This window comes from Cinclus cinclus, chromosome 14 (assembly GCF_963662255.1).
Source record: "Cinclus cinclus chromosome 14, bCinCin1.1, whole genome shotgun sequence".
NCBI lineage: Eukaryota > Metazoa > Chordata > Aves > Passeriformes > Cinclidae > Cinclus > Cinclus cinclus.
Genome location: NC_085059.1, coordinates 20,500,492 through 20,522,298, shown reverse-complemented (window position 1 = coordinate 20,522,298; position 21,807 = coordinate 20,500,492). Strand labels below are relative to the sequence as shown.

Here is a 21,807-nt window from a genome sequence, read left to right as displayed (position 1 = left end):
CCGGGACACAGCGACTCTGCAGCGTGCCTGGGCCAGCAGCAGCCCTGGGGCTGGGGCTGGGTGGATGGATGGATGGATGATGGATGGATGGATGGATGGATGGATGGATGGATGGATGGATGGATGGATGATGGATGGATGGATGGGTGACCCGGCCCAGTGCTCTCAGCACAGCCGGCTTCCATCAGCTCTCTGCCAGGGCAGGAAGGGACAGAAAGGGCTCTGCAGCAGGACGAGGGAGAGGGCAGGGGTGGGAGATGGGGACAGGGTTTGTCCCCATCCCACGGGCAGGCAGGCAAAAAGATCCTGGGAGGGCCTCCGGGAAAGGGGGAGGCTGGATTTAATCCTTGAATTTCACCTGGGCTGGAGTCCAGCCCCGAAATAGCTGTCCAAAAACAAGATCACATGAGAGGAAAAAAATAGCAAGGCAAAGGATTATCCATCCATACTTCCTTGTCCTATGTGGGTGCAGAGCCGCGGCCGGCGCCGGCACTGACCCTGGCACTGGTCCTGGGGCACAGCACCTCTCCGGTGCCGGCACATCCCCGGGACCCTGCGGCACATCCCCAGCTGCGGGACCCTGCCTGCCCCTGGGGCGGCCGCGAGCGCTGGGCGCGATCCCGGCAGGATCTGCCTGGCCGGGAGGTGGAGCGAGGGGCACGGTGACCCCAGCACTCCCCTGCCCACCCCCGGGCGGGTCAGCGGCGCTGCCTCCCGGCTGCCCTGCACTCCCAGCCCTGCGCACCTCGACCCTGCTCAGGTGAGTGCCTTTTCCAGCATCCCGCACTTCCCACCCTGGCACGGCGTCACACATTCCCGGGGGCTTTGCAGTTCTTTCCCGCGGGGTTTGCAGCACGTTCCTGCTTCCTGAGCTCCTGGCCAAGCTCAGCGGCTCGTCCACGTGCGTGGTGCTGAGGAGAGCTGGGCTTTCCTTTGGCTGTGCCCCGCTCTGGGGCAGGCAGGAGGCAGGAGGGGCATCTCCACTCTGGTGCCGTTCCCAGCTCGTTCCGGGCTGAGCGGGGCCCACGGAGTCCTGCCAGGAATATCACTTCAGGAGGGATGGAACCGAAGCCCAGGGCTGGCGGAATTTCGTGGGTCTCAGTCTAAACGTGCAGGAGGTTTCGTTTAAGTCGTCTCTGCTGTGGGACCGCGGTTTGGGGGGATGAGGAGCTGCCAGGGCAGCGGGGCTGGGGCTCAGTGCCCTCACAGGCACCGCCTGCATTCGGGGTGTCAGGCAGGGAAGCACCTGCAGCTTCCTCGGGGCTCCGTGGTTAATTATTCACGGTGCTTGCAAACAGCCCGGGAGGGGTGCATTACTGATGGGTCTGAGCCCAGGGGTTCGGGGCAGTGAGGTGAGCAGTTCCTTACCGGAGGCAGGGGCAGGAGAAGAACTGCAGCAGCAGCCAGCCTTCAAATTCATCCCGAGAGCCTGAGAAATCCCACGGGCACCTGCTGCAGGTGCTGCTGATGCTGCCCAGGCAGACTGGACTGGGGAGGGCAAGGAGGAGGCAGAACTGCTGCCAAGGCAGTGCCCCATCCCTGAACAGAGCCCATCCCTGCAGTGCCCCCAGCCCTGCAGTGCCCCCATCCCTCTGGCTCTCAGAGCAGTGCCCGGGGCCACTGCAGCTCTGTCGGTGTCTGGGTTTTGGCCAAGCCTCCTCTCTCTCGTGCCCGGTGCAGATCCCGCTGCCCAAGTCCATGTTTGCTGTGTGTCTGCGTCGCTCTGACTCTTGGCTCCACCCCGGGGCCATCAGCCTTCGGGACAGAACACAAATTTGGCAGGGCACCGTCTGCAAAGCAGCGCACCAGGGCTGCTGAGTGCCAACCACAACCGAGGCGAGAGGGCTGGGCTCAGGGAGGAGCAGCCCCCTGCAGCTCCCAGACAAGCAGGTGCTCCCTTGAGTGAGAAAATGGACCAGTATTTCCCAGCCTTCCTCACAACCCCCATGCCTTTCGTCCAGGAAAGCCTGAGGCAAAGCTAGACCTGCTCTTCTGATAGATCCAGGAACGTTTGGCTATATCTATTTTTTATTTTCTGAAAAAGCAAACGGAAATGTTGGGCGGGATTATTAAAAAAAAAAAAAAAAAAAAAAAAAAGGAGGGAGAAGGTATATCGATATGTCCGGAAAGCTCCGAATTCACCTGCGCTGTGGGGAGCGTTTGGAGCTGTCCCCACCGGGCTCTGGTAACCGCAGTGAACTCGGGAATGTTTTCTCCAAACGTCTGGGCTCGGGCATTTCCAGCCCGGAATGCCTGTCCAAACACGCTGGTACCCCACGTGAGCCGCCACTAAAAGCCTTTTCTGAGCGAGCCTTAGATAACGCAGCCTAAACATCGCCACATCAAAGGGCTCGTGGAGCCCGGCCAAGCGCTGAAATCCTCGTCCGGGCTTCGTCAGTGCTTCATTAATGCTTCATTAGTGCTTCATTAGTGCTGCGGCAGCGACCGCGGCCTCGCACCCCTAAACAGCAGCACCCCAACCTGCGCCCATGCCAGCACCCCGTGAGCCCCGAGCATCCCCCGAGCCCCGAGCATCCCCCGAGCCCATCCCTGGCACCCCCCGAGCCCGCCCCGAGCATCCCCCGAGCCCCGAGCATCCCCCGAGCCCACCCCCGGCCCCAGCCCAGCCCCCAGAGCAGAGCCCGCACCCCCGCCAGGCTCCAGTGCCCATCCCTGGGGACACGGAGCTGCATTTTATCCGCCTGACAGCGCTCCCAGAGCACTTCGGCTTTTAAGGCCAAGCTCTCCCGGTGCCAGCGGGAACGCAGCCGTGCCCGGCACAGCACTGAGGATGCCCCGGGCACCTCCCGGCAGCTGCTCCCGAGAAGGGCAGGGACCCCCATGGGGAGGACAGTGACCCCCATGGGGAGGACAGTGACCCCCATAGGGAGGACAGGGACCCCCATGGGGAGGACAGTGACCCCCATGGGGAGGACAGGGACCCCCATAGAGAGGACAGGGACCCCCATAAGGAGGGCAGGGACCCCCGTGGGAAGGACAGGGACCCCCATAGGGAGGGCAGGGACCCCCATAGGGAGGACAGGGACCCCCGTGGGGAGGACAGGGACCCCCATAGAGAGGACAGGGACCCCCATAGGGAGGACAGGGACCCCCATAGGGAGGGCAGGGACCATGTCCGCACTGCTCGGAGCGCTCGGGGATGACTGGGATGAGGGAGGGCACTGAGACACTCAGCGCCGCAGGGAAGGGAAACGCGAGGGACAGGAAAGCCGACGCCGCTCCGGCCCTTCGGGGGGTTTTGTCCGCTCCTGCAGCCCGGGGGGCTCAGCCCCAGCCCCCGCCCCCTGCTCTGCCCGCCGTGCCGGTGGATGCCATCAGCCTCCCCCTTCTCCCCCCTCATCCTCCCGCCGCTCCCCCGCCCCGAGGCAGCTCCTCCTCATCCTCATCATCCCCGTTCGCTCTGCTCCATCGCTGTTCTCCCTCCCCGGCGCACTCGGGAGCCGCAGCCGGGAGCGCCGCGCAGCCGCCGGTAGGTGCGGGGCGGGGGGCGGCGGGACCCGCACCCGGGGCGGGGCTGAGCCCCACGGGATGCCCCGAGGACCCCGCGGAGACCCGAGGGATGCTCGCACACGCCCCGCGGCGCGGATTCCCACCGCCGGCTTTGGGATCCCCTCGGGATGCTCGGCGGATTCCCAGGGAATTCCCGGATTCCGTTCCCGCCTCCACAGATCCCCACGGGGAGAGGGGCGAGGGGGCACAGGGAGGTTTCGAAATGCAGGGTCGGGCTGGGATGTGCTGAGGCAGCAGGTCCCTTCCCCAGGGAAAGCTTTAGGGTGGCAAGGTGCTGCTCGCCCCAGCTTGGACAGACCCCCACCAAAAAAAACCCCTGCAATTGGCCCCCAAATCCTGGGAGGGAGGAGTGGCTCAGTGTTGGGAGCATCATTCCAAACGACGATCTCTAAATGACTACAAATTCACCTGGAACTCTGGGTAGAAGCAGAAGCCCTGATCAGAATTTGAACTGAAATATACTAAACCCCAAACATTTTACAATATTTGGAACATTTAAAAAACCCAAACCAAACAAACTTAAAAAAAAAATCCCAAAAACAAACAGGTAGAACAACAAACAGAAAGGAAAATTGCTGCAGTGACACAGCACTATAAACAGTTCAATTTTGATGCAAAATAAATAATTCACATAACCATAGGATGGTTTGGGGAAGCCACAGCTTCTCTGGGTAATTAAGTGTGATTAGGGGTGCCCCATCCCTGGAGGTGTCCAAGGCCAGGTTGGACAGGGGATGAAGCAACCTGGGCTAGTGGAAGGTGGCCCACGGCAGGGGGTGGGACTGGATGAGCTTTAAGGTCCCTTCCAACCCAAACCATTCTGTGATGATTCTATGATTTATGACTGAAATAACGCTACAGGGATTTTCCTGGTGGGTCTGACAGCCAAAACTCCTCATCACCAGCATGCGCTGAGCTGTGAGCTGCTCTCTCAGCCAAACCAAAGATGCCAAAAACAAAGACAAATTTCTGCAGGCTCGAATCTCCCTGGCTGGGGGTGCAGGTGTCAGGCAGAGACTCTGCATGGCCCCGGGGCCACATGTCTCCACTGCTCCCTTCTGTTGGAGCACCTGCACCCTCTTGGCTCCTTTGGGCCTTTTAGCAAAGGTGAAACCCCTGGGAGGGCAGCAACAGTTCCCTGTCCCTGTTCCCACTGTGCCTGGGGCTTTGGCTCAGCTGGTTGGGAATAAGGACAAGGAGCCAGAGCCAGCTGCATGAGGAGCTACCTCAGCTGGGAGGAAGATCAAGGTCTCAGCAGTGGGAGGAAGGCCAAAGTCATTTAGGGAGCTCGGGAGGAAAAGTTCATCCCCTGAGCTGGGGTGGAGCTGGGAAGGAAAGTTTATCCAAAGGACTTGCAGAGCTCTGGGTCTGGCTGGAGAGCCGAGCTCTGTGCAGCCCAAATCCAAAGTGTGTGCTCTGCAGATCCCAGGCACAGAGGAAGCTGGGCTGAGCCGGTGTGCAGGGAGAACAATTGGACATTGTGCTGCCTTATCACCACGGAGCCCTGTCCTGCCTGAGGAACCGATTAAACTTTAGACCCCTCTTTGGGCAGACCTTCCCGTGTGTCTCATGTGCCTCTTTCGCCTCCCATCCCTTTTCACCCTCCACTATTTTTTGTCTCTCTTTTTCCTTTGGCCTCCCACTTTATTTTGGCTTCATGCCCTTTCCAGCCTCTGAGTTTCTGTCCCCCTCTCACCCTTTCTTGGCCCTCTGCAGCCTCTATTTTTTCTGTCCTTGTTTTTATTTCTGGTCAACGTTTTTTGTCTCCTGCACTCCTCGACCCTTACTTTTTATCCTCCCCAACCTTGTGACTCAAATTCTTTTCCAGATTCTTCCTCTCCTTTAGCCTCCATTTCTCTTTCAGCCTTTCTTGCTTATTCCATCTCTTTTTTTTTTTTGCCCCTTCTTTACTGCCCTCAAAACACATTAGCACTTGAACTGGATCTTACAAACCCTTTTAGTAAATATTCCTTGAAGAAAAAAAAAAAGGTATATTCCAGAGAGGTGAAGGCTGCCCTGTTCCCCAGGCTGCCCCTGGGTACCAGCACTTCTCTCTCCTGGGCACAGCAGGCACTGACTCACAGCTGGGGCATTTTTAGAAATCCTGTGTACATTGTCAGTGCAGAGCTATTGGGGATTATCATGGGGGCTGGGTCTGTCTTTCAAACAGAAACCTCACAATGAAAATCTCTTTGCAGAAGGATTTGTTGAAAACCAGTTCAGTGAGAGACACAATGGCTTTGTCATGGTCTCTGCTGTGGATACAGGAATCCTCCCTCTCTCCCTGTGTTTGTAAGGTGCCTGGCTCGGTGTTCAGTTCCTATTTCTTCCCTTGTTTCCAACGCCAGAATCTGTTGGTTTAAAGCTGTTGGAGAGCCAAAGCAGAGGGCAGGGCCATGCAGAGCAGCTGCAGCAGCAATCAGTGACTTGCAGGTTTTATATTCCCCAAAATCTGTCAGTGTTTGCCAGGGAAGGTGGCACTGCCCACCGAGGGATGGGGACTTGTGCCTCATGCCTGGGTTTGAGGCAGCTCTGGCCTCCAGCCCCGAGGAGGCAGAGACAGTCTGCACCTGCATCTGCAGTGACAAAACTGTCTGCCACAAGTCCTGCTTTTCTCTGAAACCTCGAATAACAAAAGTGCTTCCTTTCCATCTGCTGAAGGTGGCAGAGAAAGGCTGAGACAGAGACTCACAGTGCCAGGGTTAGTGTTTAGGAATTCCCTTCAAGAACAATTAATACACAGCCAGTGCTACGTAAAGTTCTGTTAATCCAAGGCCAGCATCATTAACATGCACCCATGGTCCAGCTTAAAGCCTGATCTCAGTTTTAATTAGGAAACAAACCCCATTCTGCTGGGTCTTGACTCAGAAGTGAGCTCAGAAGAACTCCCTTTGAGTGAGCACAGAGGAACCCCTTTCCCCTTCTGTTTGTGCTTTTCCTACCCCCCAGACTCCCTCCCTTGCCCAGGGAAAGCACCAGACTGAGAGGGCTGCTGGGGAAAGGACCAAGCTGGGATCCCACAGGCAGATTCCCGAGCCCACAGCATCAAAGGCTGGCAGCTCTCCCTGAGGACAGGGAAGAAGGGGCTGTGGGAACCAGGCTGGCCGCTGTGCCCAGGTACCACTGACTCATGGCATGCCATCTAAAACCCTTTTGTCCCCTTCAGACTCCTTTTGGGAGTGGTGTTGTCTGTCCTGAGCCACCCTCCCAAGGATTTGCCCACTGCCCACAGCAGTCTGGACACACAGTTCATCCATGACTCACAAAGTCTGTCCTTGCTCCTGGCTCTTAATTTAGATCTGGGTGTCAGCCTTGATCTCGGATCTTTCCTTCCCACAGCCCCAGGGTTGGTAAATCTGCCCGTCCCACCTGCAGACCAGCCCTGACTGCTCTCACCTGTGCAGGGACTTTATTTCTGCAGAACCACAGACTCCAAGAGCTGCTTAGTTTAGAAAACCCCTCTCAAATCACCGAGTCCAACCATTCCCCCAGCACTGCCAAGGCCACCACTAACCCCTGTCCCCAGATGCCACAGCCTCACATCTGTTACAGCCCTCCAAGGTGGAGCCAGCCTGGCAGTGACCCCTGTGAGGGGCACAGTTGCCCACCCTGATGGACGCTGGTCCCGGGGGCATTCCCAGCCCAGGGAGTCAGGCTGGCAGCTCCCCCAGCCTGCACACCCACCTTGGGGCACAGCCCCCCAGCTGCACACTGAGATTTTCTGCCCCATGCTCAGGACATGGAACAGGAGCCTGAGGAGTGGTTTCCCTTCTCCTCTCTCATCCTTGCTCCGGGGCAGACAGGAGGGGGAGATCTTGACCGTGACAAATCCCACTCTGTGCATCCCAAGATGAACTCCAGATCCGAGCTGTTTGCTCATCCCAGACACTCTCCGCACGCCATAAAGCCCCTGGAAATGATGCTGGTCAGGGAGCTCAGTGCCAGACAACCCATCTGCTGCCTGCCCCTGTCCCTGGCACACTCTGCCCGTGCCAGTCCCTGTGGGCACAGGGAGATCCTGCATCCCTGCGCCATCCTGACAGGACATGTCCCACCCTGTCCCCTCCATGCCCCAGAGCTGGCACAGGGCCACTCCTGTATCCATGACTGGCAGCCCCCAAGGCTGTCCTGCTTTCCCCCACCCCAGTTATGTTTTCCCCAGAGAGGTTCCTTGCTTTTCCCAGAGAGATCCATGGTTAGTTCTCCAACAGCTGCACGGCCCCACAGGACATGTGGGTGTTGTACACAAAACCACCCAGCTGTGTCCTTTTGCCACTGGAACTTCCATCTCCCTTGATACTTGATTCTCTATTGAAGGTCAACCCTTGGACATAAAGTACAAGTATTTAACATCAAGTAAAACACCCTCCCTTCCCCTTCCTTAGTATTCCCATTGCTGCAGCGTGTTCGCAAAAGTTTCCACTTGATGGGAAGAGTTACTGGCTGCCAGACTCCAAATGGGGATCTTGGACCTCACACATACCCTGATGTGGATGTGATCCTCCACAAACCACAGGGGATGCTCACTGATTCCCTGGGGATCCCAGTGCAGGGCTGAATGTGCAGCTCACGAGGAAGGAAAAGGTAAAAACCCATTGGGGTCCTGCTCGTGGCATCCTGGCCAGGCAGGGGGCACAGCAATTGCTGATCCCCACACTCTGCCATGTAGCCTCAAAATTTTTTTGTTTAGTGGGTGTTTTTTTTCCACTTAGACAACCCAGGGCATCTTTCTGTCTTGATTATCACAAGCATCACAGCAGAGCAGCTGTGGTTGCCCCATCCCTGGAAGTGTCCAAGGCTGGGTTGGGGGCTTGGAGCAACATGGGACAGTGGAAGGTGTCCCTGCCATGGGAGGGGTGACACTGGATGAGCTTTAAGTCCCCTTCCAACCCAAACCACCCTGTGATTCCATGACCCTTGGCTGCATCCCAGCCTGGCCCCACAGCTTTCCCCTCGAGCAGCTGTGGAAGCAGCGGGCACAACAAGCACGGCGGTGTCTCTAAACTGCCCACTGGGAGCTGGAAATAGCCAGCGTGGGTGAAACCCAGGGGCTGAGGCTCAGCAGGTTGTTCAAATTGCAGCCTTCTGTCCTGCACTGTGCCCTTTGTGGTGCTTTATTGTTTACAGAGATGAGAAGGGGTAGAAGAGCATCCAAAAAACATCCCCTTCCCCCAGAGGGCTCTGTAATGGAAACCCAAGGCAGGGCTCTGTTTTCCTTGGAGCAGTGTGGCAGCACTGCCTGCTCCTGCTGCTGTCACACAGCCTGTGGTCACACGTGTCACACCAGGGACCAAGCAGGTGCCCAGCTCTGCAGGGACACAGGTGTCTCGCGTCCCTGTCTGGGACAGCAGGACCAGAGTCAGGGCTGTACCTTTCCCGGGGTCTGGCAGCTCCCAGTGAGTGACTCACGCTCCCTCCTAGGCCAGAGGGTGACAAACAGAGCTCGGTGTCCGTGGCCTCCAGAGCCACCCACTGCCACAGCTGAGAATCCCCCAGTCTGTGCCTGAGGAGCACAGAGCAAAGCAGTGACCTGTCTGGCTCTGCAGACCACAAGAGGTGGAGATGCACAGCTGTTCTCCTTTACTCCGGTGACTACTCAGCCACACTAATTCCAGTATTTTTTTGCTGACCCACTCATCTGCATTTAACAAGATTCAGCCCTGAGCTTGCCTTGCTCTGATCTCCCATCTGAAACACTCCTTGCCTACTCCTACATGCTGCAGCTTTTCATTGGAAGGCGTTTTCTCCAGCCCCAAAGTCATGCAGATAAGAAAATTATTATTTATTGGAGGATTTTCCTGGTAATAGCTGTTATTAACTTAAGCTTTTATCGCACTGTTATTAAGCAATGGCTTAAGCTCCTTACTCAGGCAACTTGGAGGAAAAATAAACAGGAGTTGTTATCCAGGGGTACTAGAGACCGAATTTAAAATAAGACACTGGGCAACAGAATTAAGAACAGGATTCTTCCAGCCAGTCTTAGAAGTTAAAAAGAGCAGCTGTATTAGCCTTACACAAACATTGTAGGATGAACACCATTAACTCCCTGCACATTTTCATAGCAAATCACTGCTGAGCTTCTGGTGAACCCAGAAACCAAGTGATTTTCCTTGGAACAGCCCAGACCCAGGCTGTGCTGGAGGAAGTTGGATTTCTGAGCGATGATTTGTCTACTGCTGGTTAACCATCAGGATGGATGTGGGGTTTCACTTGGCCTGGAGATGAAACCCTCGATTCCAGCATCCTCTGCTTCTCCGGGGAAGGACATGATATAAAGGCTGAACCCAAACTCAAATCCCAGTTTTGAAGCTGCAGCCAACCCTGGGCTGGGCTTGGCCACCCTTCAGAGTGCCAGCTGCAGGAAGTGCTGCCTGACACTGTGAGAGCATTCCTGCTTTTCACTCCCAAACCCAGCCCCGTGAGCACCAGCGGCAGCCTGGGAGGTGTTGGAGCTGCCTGGGCTGGCCAGGGCTGGCACAGGGTGACCGGGACACAGGGGGACAGCACGGACCTGAACGGGGCCTCAGCAGAGGCTTGGCTTGGGCTGGGGATGGAGGGCTCACATGGTGCAAGAGGAGATTCAGATCGCCTCTTGGATTAACAGCACAGAGGGTACTTGTGGGGCTGGAGTTTGTCATGAGGCGCCGTCCGTCCATCCGTCCGTCCGTCCGTGGGTGTGCGGGGCAGCCACGCCTGCGGTGCCAGCCCAGACAGCCACAGCCAGGCTCTGTGGTCTGACTCTGTGCCCGGGGTCCTGCAGGGACACCGGGGGTGGCTCTGGGGATGGGGACACTGGAGTGTCACCAGCTTCACCTCCTGCTGCGGGAACGGGGCAGCCCAGGGCAGGGAGGGGATGGGACCCCACTGCAGGACCCCCGGTCTGGGGGCTGCTGAGCAGGAGCCGAGGGCACACAGAGTGCCCCCTGCTCCCAGGGGTTTCCAACATCATCCCAAAACACTTCAGCCCACATCTTTTCAGCTGCTTCTCTCATGGTTTCCTCTCCCTCCGGACGCCTTTCCCTGGGAAGCCAAGCACAGGCAGATCCAGGGAGGAGAGGTGCCCTCAGCCCTGCCCATGACCAAGGTGACAAACCCAAAACAAGGTTCCTGTGCCTGGTGCATCGCCCCTGAGTGCTCAGCAGCCTCGGCAGCACAGAGCCACTCTCCTGGGGTGGCAGGGACCAGACTGGTGGCACTCGTGGCATCTGTCGGTGGCTGCTCCCAGCCAGCTCGAGGTGCTGGCAGGCAGCAAAGCACGGGGACCGCAGGGACGATGCTTTGCACTGGTCTCGGCACAAGCCAAGAGAGGGGAAGGGCACCTGGAAAGCGCAGGCAGGACCTGCTGCATCCTGGAGGGAAGGGGAAGCCCGGGATGCTTGCACTGCCTCCCCTGGGAGCAGCACATCCTCCAGCGCATCCTTGGGCTTTGGTGATTCTGTCCCATCCAGCAGGTCCCACACATCCCTGGGGACAGGGCTCAGAGCAGGGACGTGAGGAGGAGGGATCAGTGGGATCTGTGCGTGCAGCCAGCGCTGCTCATGTTCGTGTCCCTCCCTGCTCTTGGTCCCAGCCCAGACAGGACACAGGGGTGAGACCTTCCTGGCAAAGCTCCTGCTCTGGGGACTGGAGCTGGAACTGCAATTAAGTTAATCGCCGGATGGAAGGGGCCGTGGGCGGGAGGTGGGAAGGGAGGGAAGGTAATTAGAAAGTGGAGGAGCTCTTGGTTTTCCTGTCTCCCCATGGCTATCCCAGTTTGGTGGGATGCTGCACTGGCTGTCCCAGTGGGAAGCAGCAGCAGGGATGGGGCTTCCCCTCGGGCATCCCTGAGGAATGGGATGGGTTAACCCTGTCCTTCCCGTGATGCTGCTGTGTTGGTCATCAGCCATTAGTGACACCCACTCAGGAAACTGCTGAAGTTTCAGCTTTCCAGCCCCTCTGTTTTAGCTGCCACAAATCCAGTGTGACTGAGTGGAATGGCTGTTTTTGGTAGAGAGCAGGAGATGATGACAGCAGGCATTAGTTAAATTGATTCTTATGCTTTTGGTCACACTTCACACAACGTGTTCCACTTGCAAAGGGTAAAATCTGGCTGATAAATATTTCATTAGGCAGTTAATCACATCTCTAGAGATAAAATCACCTGGCCATAAACAAGACTAGAAACGAGCCAATGCATTCCAGTGATACAGAGTGATCTATTACATATTTATCATAGGCTTTGCCTAATCATTTCTTAAGTCCTTCTAAGAGGATGCACAGACCAAGGAATTTGAGCTGTGCCTTGCACTGCCAGCCCCCAGGAGGGGAGGCAGCCTTTTCAGGCTGCCCATGCTGGTAACTCCAGACTCACTGAGCTGCTCCTGCAGCAACCAGAGTATGAGGAAACCTCTGCCTGGTCTCTAATCCTTTCCTGGATGAGGAAATCCATCCCACGAAATGGTTCTCTAAAACTTATGATGAACAAAATCCCTGTTTATCTTGTTCCACATGCCCAGGTAGGTCTCAGAACACCTTAAAGCCCAGAGGAAACCCTGGGAAAGGCAATTCAGAGCCTGAATTCCTTAAAAATATTCTACCTGTTTTTAGTGCTTTCTATTCCCATGTGGAGTGTCTGAACTGCCTGGGAAGTGAGTGTTCTGTTCAGGTGGCTGCAGTCAGCAGTGGGAATGGGAAAGGAGCCCATCAGGAGGTGATGCTGTCTGATCCCAGCTGACTCACACGTCCTGGAAGAAACAGGATTTCTGCTTTAATGGAGAAAAGAACACTTTCCAAATTGAAACCAACTGGAGTGTTTCCACTGAACTCAACCAGAGCCAGGTTCAGGAGACAATGATCTCATTAACTGGAGTTGGACAAAACCTCAGGAGGCTCCTGGGTTTAGCAGCTTCTCATCTCTCTGGAGTTCTCTGTCTGATAATTAGCTGATCATCTAAATGACAATTGTTATTAACTGCACTTTTCATCACCATGGCCACTCAGAGGCCCTGCAGAACATTTCTTTCCAACCCTACATCAAAGATTGTGTCCAAAGCCAAGGACAATTTTGATGCATTCGAATCAACCCAATCTGCTTTTAACCCAAAAGGTGAGATACTTCTGCTTTCTTCCATGTAGTAGCCAGTTATTTCATACCTAAGGAAAAAAGGCTCACCTTAGCTGGCTACCTCTGGGTTGAGTCTTTACTGGCCACCAATGAGCCATTTAAAAACAAAAAGCCACAAAAGTTCCTGGCAATTCTGACATGCAAAAAACTTTGGGACCATTAGGAATCCCCCACGTTTCCATCAACACCACCTTTGCCATGCAAATAAATGCTGTGTAGTGAAGTCTGCACCAGCTTTAAAGCAGAGAGAAAATGTCCCCACTCCTGAGTTATTTCAGAGCTCACACGCCTGATATTGGCAGCACAGCCAGCCCTCGACGCTCAGAGTCAGATGCTCACAGAGTTTGGGATTTCACATCAAAGCCACTGGTTTGGCCAGTGATAAAGTTTGGAACTGACCCCAAACTTCTCAGAATTTCACAGCTATTCCAGCCCCGCGCCGGGCTCCTCTCCCTTGGAGCTGCAGGGAGCAGCCCAGTGCAGCCACCACGGCTCAGCAGGACCTGGATCAAATGAACATTCGGCTTTAACTCGCTTCTTAAGTATTTTTTTTTCCTTCAGAAATGATTTCTGATCCTTTGGAGTGCTGACATCTCCATCCAGGAGAAAGAGCTGGGTGCCCTGAGCTCCCCATGCTGCAGATGGAGCTGGGGCTGTCCTGGAGCAGTGCCCTGGGTGCAGCTCCCAGGGTTTCATCCTCGATGGGGTTTTCTCTCAGGCAGCACAGCAAGGCTGTTACAGAGAGCTGGAGGAAAGAGGAGCCACAAGCACAGCTGCTCTTGGACAAACAGACTGCAGCTCAGCTCCAAATCACTGTCCTGGTGTGAGCAGCAGGGTCAGTGCTCAGCAGCAGCCATTCCCCTCTTACAGCAATCTCCTCTTGGAACATTTCCCTTTCTCCATGGGGCACCAAATAACCACTGGAGTGTGGTGTCTCTCAGCTTTGCATATTTGAGAGAGCTTTCTGTTCTGCTTTGAGCTATTTAATAGCATTGTTGGGCTTCTACCCAAAGAAATAAGGCCCTTATGTTGTCTTTGGTTCAGGTTCTCTCTCTCACTTGTGCTTTTTAATTCCCATAAAAACCTAGCATGATTCTGCCAAAAGTAAAATGGTAGGGCCATGAGTGGTGGTGTTTGTAGAGGAACAACTCCATGGCCATAAAGTCTGAGAACAGCAATAGTATTTAGCACGGGGAGACAAGAGGAGTGGAAAAGTGTTCATTGAGCTTTGCTGGGGCAGTCAGGGCAGCTGGCAAACACTGGAGTCTTCCTAAAAATAGCAAAAATAACCTTAGAGGAAATAAGTGATGATGAAGAAGCTGTTTCCAGTTGAGCTGCTCTGGCCAAGATGTCTGGAGATGCCCTCAGACCTTGAGGTGACTGTGGGTAGAATCCAGCCCGAGCTCTTGGATTTGGGGTGTTCCATCATCAACCCAGGAGACTTCTGGGTGCCTTTTACCCTCAGAGAAAGGTTCAAGAAAAGCTTTGGTTCTAGGAAATGACCCAATGCTGCTGATGTTGATTAAAGCTCAGTGGAGGACCAGAGCCCTGACTGCCACCCTGGGGACTTGGGGGGTTTCCTTCAGAGAAAGGCTGGCAGCTGGCAAGGAAAGTGAGCTGTATATACTCACAGTATAGTATATACTACATATACTGCATGTATGATGTCTTGAGAGAAAAATATTGAGGGATCAGACACTCCAAAAAATAATTTCACCTGACAATGGTGATAACAAAAAAAGATTTTTGGGTCTGTATTTGGCATCACCTGCTCTGGAAAGCACCAGGAGCCACAGAGCTTCTGAGGCTGCATGTCCAGCCTCATGGCAATAGTGGGGGCTGGCCTGTGCTGTCAGTCCAGAAAGCACTTCCCAAAAATCCCAGTCTGTGTCAAATGGGGTGTCTGAGAGCCTGGGCTGAAGTCTGTGTACAAATCAGAGTTGGGGCAGTGGCTGGGAATGCTCTCACCAACAGCCCCAGTCTTCATCTTCTTTATCTCCAGGGGTTCAGCTTTTAGCAATCCAACTTGCAGGGGTTTTTACTCTTTGCAGGCATCTGGGATCCATTTCCAGGAGTAGTTTCCCCTTCTTGCAGCTGCTTTTGCAGAATTTTTTTTAATACTAAAGAGTTTAGAGCCAAATGTTTCGAGATCCTCTGTAAATGTACGTGTGTGGGGGTGTGTGCGTTGCAGAGTTGCCACCCTGAGAAGCTCCCAGGGCACCCCAGGAACCACAGCAAACCCACACAGTGTGGTGCTGGCTCCATCCCCAAGTACCAGTAGCACAACTCACTGCTAAAGAGACATTTTACAATCTATAAACACATATAAACAGTGACTATAAAATATTTTCCAACATATAGCTGTGGGAATAAGTGACATTTAAAGCAATTTTATGTCTCTAGATTTTTTCAGTGCCATGTCTTTTTCTGTTCATAAATCCACTTCTCTCCAAGCAGCACAGAACTCTGTGTATGAAAGAGAGAATGAATTCGTGGGAGATTTTAATGTAAAAACATGACTGGACCTGGAACATCCATGGCACTCTGGCCCCAACCTGTGGCATCTCCTGATGCCAATTCTCACCTCTCAGCCTCCAACATCCACAGCATCTTTCTTTGATAGGTCTGGTGATGCCTTCAGGTTTTGGCACAGCATCTGCTTAAACAAGGATCGTGACCACAGTCTCCAGCAAAATGAGGTTTCAGTATGATCTTTCATTATCCCAGGTTGTTCCCAGCCCTGTCCAACCCTGGCACTGCCAGGGATCCAGGGGCAGCCACAGCTGCTCTGGACACCCTGTGCCAGGGCCTGCCCACCCTGCCAGGGAAGGATTTCTTCCCAAAATCCCATCTAACCCTGTCCTGTGGCAGTGGGAAGCTGTTCCCCTTACCCTCTCACTCCAGATCCTTGACCAAAGCCCCTCTCCAGCTCTCTTGGAACCCCTTTAGGCACTGAGATGTTGCTGGTTGATTGATGGCATATCCTAGACTCAAAATTCCCGTTTTCCACATGTTATTAGTCACTGTATGGCTAAACGTGCTCAGCCCAGGCAGTGAAAGCTCCTGCCCCTGCTCATCTCCCACCACACCCAACGTGTGTCCTGACCTTTTCCATGTGTCTTGCTGGGCCAGGTGAGCTGCAGAGTGCCAAGAGATGAACAATATTTACTACCTGACAGGCAGTGGGTGTTGCAATTCCTGGTCATAATTGTGTTTGAGAGTTATAATAGCAGAGAGAGAGTTTTACCTGGGCTCCCTTCCCACCTCTTGTGGGTTCCAATCAGACACTGGGTGTTTTTGAAACTGCTTTTCTGAGTGGGTAATTTTAGCACGCACGTCAATAGAAAGGAGAACAAAAACAGAATTCACCGTGATAAAATTAAAAAAGGACGGAGTCCTTTTAAAAATAAAAGATAAAATTAAACGGACAGACAGGAATGTCCCTCCTGCCTGGAGACATCCCCCTCGCTGGCTGAGCATCACCTTGGGCTGTGTCACTGTGTCCCAGTGAATCACCTGCCCCAGCCAGCCTGGACCCCCGGCTCCCTCCCTCCCTCCCTCCCTCCCTCCCTCCCTGCCAGCCTTTAAAGCCTGCCACAGCAGCGCCGTGCCCAGAACTCTCTGTCACCCCTGCTCTTCTGCCACCTCTCTTTACAGCCCAGCCCTGCGAGAGGCTGCGGGATGGCCGAGGGGGAAATCACCACCTTCACCGCCCTGACCGAAAAGTTCAACTTGCCCCCGGGCAACTACAAGAAGCCCAAACTGCTGTACTGCAGCAACGGGGGGCAATTCCTGCGCATCCTGCCGGACGGCACCGTGGATGGCACCAGGGACCGCAGCGACCAGCACAGTAAGAAAAAACCCGGGGGCTTCTTGGGGCACTCCTCGCTCTGTCATTCCAGCAGATGGGAATGGGGGGGAGCTGGGGAAAATGGGGTTTGGATCAAGGTTTGTGTGACAGCACACCTGCCAGTGCTTAAACGCATCTGGAGGTGGCACACAGAGCAGGGGAGGTGTGATATGTGTGCTGTCAAAGTGTAGGTATGAAGGATATCAATAGGTATCTAAAAATATAAATAAATAAATAATATAGAATCATAATAAATAAAAATAAGAAATAAATGCATTTATATATTAATAGATAAATATAGAAATAGATAGAAATATAGAAATAGATAGAAATAGTATAAAAATAGATACAAATATGTCAATAGATATAAATAGTATATAAATAGATATCAGTGTTAAATCTGACACTGGATTCAGCTCATGGCAGACAGAGGGGACACAGCAGGGCTGGGTGACACAGGGAGCTGGCGCTGGCAGGGAGGGCTCAGGGCAGCCAGGCACCCCATACTCACAGCATCACACGGAATTCTGTGCTGTCTTTGCATTGCCATCCGTGTGCCACAGCGATTTAACGGGTCACCCTTGCCAGGGTGTCCCTTGCCTGTCCCCATCCCTGCAGTCAGTGACCCTGGTGGCTCCAGGGGCCTCTGCTGGGAGGAATTGCTCCCGCAGCTGCCACAGCTTGTCCTACCTTGGGAATTTCATGGTTTTTGTGCTCTTGCATTACCAAAACCTCTTCAGAGGATTTTTTAACCCACTGCCCAGGAGAGGTGGGCAGGTCACACAGCAAAGCTCCCGCAGGGCTCCAGGGCAGCAGGGCTGGGCTCTTCCCCTCGGCTCTTGGCAGCAACCTCTGGGTGCAGCATGTCCTGAACTTTTACTGGAATGGGACTGGGACCTGCCAGGCTCCTATCTTGTTGGAAGGAAGGGCTGGGAGAAGCCAAACCAGCCTTATGAACTGGTAAGAACAAAAACAGAAAGTGCACTTTTATTTTCTTTAAACCACAAACACATATGTGGCTTCTTCCCCAAACTTAACCTTTCCTCTCTCTATTGTTGTTTTAATGATAGGCAGTTTAGAGCCGAGTTTTAATTACAAACACTGCCTTCCCAGCACGAGGCAGTGCTGGGGATGGATAAGGATGAGCTCCCTGAGGCTGGATAAATGCAATGTGCAGCTCCAGCCAGGAATTATCCCAGCACATAACCCTCATACCCCTGGGAAAGGCTGGGTGATGACACAAAGGATCTGCAGGAGACAGAACCGGGCTCACAGACACACCAGGAGAGGTGGTACGAGCTCAGGCAGTGTCTCTGCAGCACTTCCCAGAGTTTTTGCTGGAGGAAGGAGAGGTCAGGATCAGGACAGCATCTCCAGGCACACGGGGACAATGAGCACCCAGTCCTGTGCCCTGCCTCAAGCTGTTGTCTCACAGCAGGGATGCTGTCACACAACCCAGTCCTTTTCCCTCTGGAAAAGCAAATCCATCACCTTGGAGTGGTCCCCACGGCTGCACCCTGCACGTGGGCAGTGAGTGCAGGCAGGTCCTGCATCCCAGCACGCTCACACCTCCCTGGCTGCTGGCCACGTGTTTGCAAACCTCTGCCAGAAAGTAATGATCTCATGAACTGGGGTATAGGAATACACTCATATTTACAGAGGAAACTCCTGGAAGGGCTGTGTGCCAGCAGAGCAGCCCTGATGAGAGGTGCCCTGCTCTGAGCACTCACAGTCCTGCCTCTGCACCTGGAAAAGGATGGAGCAGCTCAGCATCAATCCCTGGTGTGCAAGAGGAGCAGCCCAGACCATGACTGGCACTGTGGGACATTGTCACCCAGTTGGGACAGGCACCTGGCAGCCCCAGGGAGGGACGAGGCACAGAAACAGCCACAGTTCATGGAGAAATCAGTGGGGACAACCGGTGCTGCACCAGTGCTCTGCAAACTGCCCGTGTGCATTTTGTTCCAGAAAAATATCAAGAATTCTTATTTCTCTCTTAAATGGCCTCAGAATCAGAGAGGATCTCTAAGAAGAGCAGAAGGAGTCACTCTCTAAGCTTTTGTTGTCCAGCCCCACATCAGGATCCACTTCCCACATCCTTTACGTGGACATTCCAAGCTTGCACCAAGGAATGGAAAGAAAACTTACCTGGACGCTGCAGATTCTCCAGGATGAAACTCATGCTCATCTCTACAAAAAGTCTCCTTTTTCCACTTTCATCCCATTACTTCATGGAAAGAAATCTCTGTACAGACCTGTAAGAGAGCCTGTAAGAATTAGTGAACAAGTTCCTCCCTCTGGACCCACTGTCCTCCCTCCCTCTGTGGCCAAAAAACTCAACACTCCCACTGGCAGCAGGAGGGTCCCTCAGTCCCCTCTCTCAGGGACAGTTTTTAGAACAGTGTCATCATTTCCATCCCATTTCCCTCTTTCCTCCCTGGCCAGATCCCAGGTCTGCAGCACCTCAGGGAATGCAGGTGGGCTGGGTTTTTCCCAGTGCACATTCCCAGCCCAAACCAGGCGTGCACAGGGGCCAAGCATTCCTGCAGACCTGCACCCACACCATTTCCTAATTAACTATCATTTACTGAGCAGGAAATGGCAAAAATTAAGGATGTGAACCATTACAGCGAAGATTTCACTGGAATGGGTGTTCCACCAGGCCAAGAGGTAACATTGCATTTTACCTCATCTAAATAAGGATAAATAAATTAAATATAAACAGGAAGGAAGGAGCTGGAGCCGAGACATCTGTTCATACTTCATTCCAACCAACCTAAATATTGCTGTTATAAATTCTGGGGAGAAAAAAAGCTGCCTACGAGATGGGAACGATCACTGGGAAGAGATGAAATTTGCAAGTCACTGTGACTGCAGCCACAGCCTTTTCTATTTCCCCATTCTCCATCTCCAATTCACTGGATAAATCCAGCTGCAGCAGACTGTTGGATGGGATGCTTTGGATCAGGGGTTTGCAGTGCAGGCATCTGCAGTCTGCTCTCAAAATGCTTCTTCACATGGCACTCCTTAAGTGTCTTGTCAAACCACATGAGAAATTTGTAAATTAGAGCCAGAATTAAAACCCCAACCTCCTGTGTCCCATTCCGGCATCATAACCAAAAGGCTGCCCTTCCTTTGATGTAAAATAAGGGAAAAATTGGTCTTTGGCTCCTAAAGGAAGCCTGTGGGATTTCTTTGAAGAAGAGGGTACAAGGAGACACTTTTATTACACACTGTACTGCTTCCTATAAACTCCTTTTAAGCCAGACTTCAACAAAATACCCCACCAACCTTCCTGGCAGCTCTTTTTTCCCCCCTTTTCCTATTTTCCTCTCACTGTCGCTGTTTTATTTTCACTCCCAGTTCAGCTGCAGCTGAGTGCAGAAAGCGTGGGGGTGGTGCACATCAGGAGCACGCAGTCGGGGCAGTACCTGGCCATGGACACCAAGGGGCTGCTCTACGGCTCGGTGAGTGGCAGCATCCCATGGGATCAGCCATGGAGAGGGCTGCAGGAATCTCACAGCTCAGTAATGCAAACCACAGGCAGGAATTAGGCTCTGTTTGTGATTCTGGCAGCTGCACGGCCACTCTGCCTCTGGCTTTATTTTGGGGGGGACATAAATAAGTTAACAAATGATGCCATTTACTGCCCTGCCTCTGACAAATATTGTATTTCCTATCTGATGCTTGATAAATATTGTGTTTCATACCTGCAGCAGCAGCTGCCACCTGGTATAGGTGTCCCTGCCCCTGGCAAGGGGCTGGGTGGTCTCTAAGGTCCCTTCCAAGCCAACCTATTCTGGTTCTGTGCTCTGAGCCTGCAGCTGTGACCACACAACTCAGGGCCAGAGCAGGAGCCAGGAGCAGCTTCTGGAGCACGGGGCTGGTTGGTCACTTTAAATTTGCCAGTCAAGATCCCCAGGTCACACACACCTTGCAGGAGTGGCCCAAGGGAGCAAACCAAGGCCACCTACCCCACAGTTTAAATATGAGCTTTAGAGGGGTGTGGAAACCTCAGAGGTGGGTCTGGTTGGCATCTTAGAGGGGAGAGCTGAGCTGGGAATGTCACATCAGGAACATCCCCATCCTCCCAGCTCACTGTCCTTGCCCCGGGCTCTCTTTCAGCAGTTACTGGGTGAGGAGTGTCTGTTCCTGGAAAGGCTCGAGGAAAACCATTACAACACCTACGTCTCCAAAATGCACGCAGACAAGAACTGGTTTGTGGGGCTGAAGAAGAACGGGAACAGCAAGCTGGGCCCACGGACTCACTATGGCCAGAAGGCAATCCTGTTCCTGCCACTGCCCGTCTCGGCAGACTGAGAGGGGCCCCAGAGCTCAGAGACCACCCCAAATCCCCAACTGCTGCTGCTGCCTCCCTAGAGCTCACCAGGGCTCCGAGCTTTAGGTCAAGGCTTTGCCAAATCTAGCCAAAGCAGAGCCCCTGTGCTCTGCACGAAGCTTTGCAAAGATGAGGGGGTGAGCCCTGAAACCCTCCCAGGGTCCATGGGGCCCCATCTCCCCCTGCCCCCAGCTGTGTGCCAGTGTGTGCCATGACCCTCAGATGTGTGCCACGACCTTCAGATGTGTGCCAGTCTGTGCCATGACCCTCAGCTGTGTGCCATGACCTTCAGATGTGTGCCAGTGTGTGCCATGACCCTCAGCTGTGTGCCATGACCTTCAGATGTGTGCCAGTCTGTGCCATGACCCTCAGCTGTGTGCCATGACCCTCAGCTGTGTGCCATGACCCTCAGATGTGTGCCACGACCTTCAGATGTGTGCCAGTCTGTGCCATGACCCTCAGCTGTGTTCCCACGTGTGCCATGACCATGCTGCAGCTCCCAGGACCTGCCCTGGGCAGGCACGTGCCCAAGGCCACACCAGTTCCCAGAGAATCCCACATTTGTGTCCCCAGCCATTCTAAGGCAAAACCTCCCTGTATACTGTGTGTTCATATATTTATCCATGCAGGTGTGTAGCTTCTGACATGCCCATGAGCAATTCCAGACTGCACCATCAGTCCCCTTAGCCAGGGCACCCTGGTGAGTGCCAGCTGGGCATGTTAAACTGAGCTAGGCAAAGCTCCAGCCTCAGGCCTTGGCCTCCCTCACAACATCAGCAGTGTGTATTTCATGCTAGTACCTGCCATATGTTATTTGTATTTATTTATTAAGTAAATATGTCTCCTCTACAAGCTGTTCATAAGTAACTCCAGGCACCTTGAGGCTGTCCCAGTGGCAGTGGCTGGTGTGAGGGTGTGATGTACAACAGCAAGGGCAGCAGAGCATCATTCCCAGAGAGATTCCTCCCACTGTCTCCATTTCTG

General features: G+C 53.8%; 1 protein-coding gene across 2 annotated transcripts; it reads left to right on the top strand.

Moving 5' to 3' along the window:
• Window positions 1-746: 746 nt before the first annotated feature.
• On the top strand, window positions 747-20,874 carry FGF1 (fibroblast growth factor 1). 2 transcript variants are annotated; one of them, XM_062502119.1, is made up of 4 exons: window positions 747-760; window positions 16,292-16,484; window positions 19,848-19,951; window positions 20,613-20,874. In XM_062502119.1, exons 2-4 carry the CDS (start codon window positions 16,316-16,318, stop codon window positions 20,802-20,804), a joined length of 465 nt encoding a protein of 154 aa, XP_062358103.1. In that variant the 5' UTR covers window positions 747-760; window positions 16,292-16,315; the 3' UTR covers window positions 20,805-20,874. The 2 variants fall into 2 exon arrangements, with proteins under 2 accessions (XP_062358103.1, XP_062358102.1); XM_062502118.1 differs by having other exon boundaries at window positions 20,610-20,874.
• Window positions 20,875-21,807: the final 933 nt, after the last annotated feature.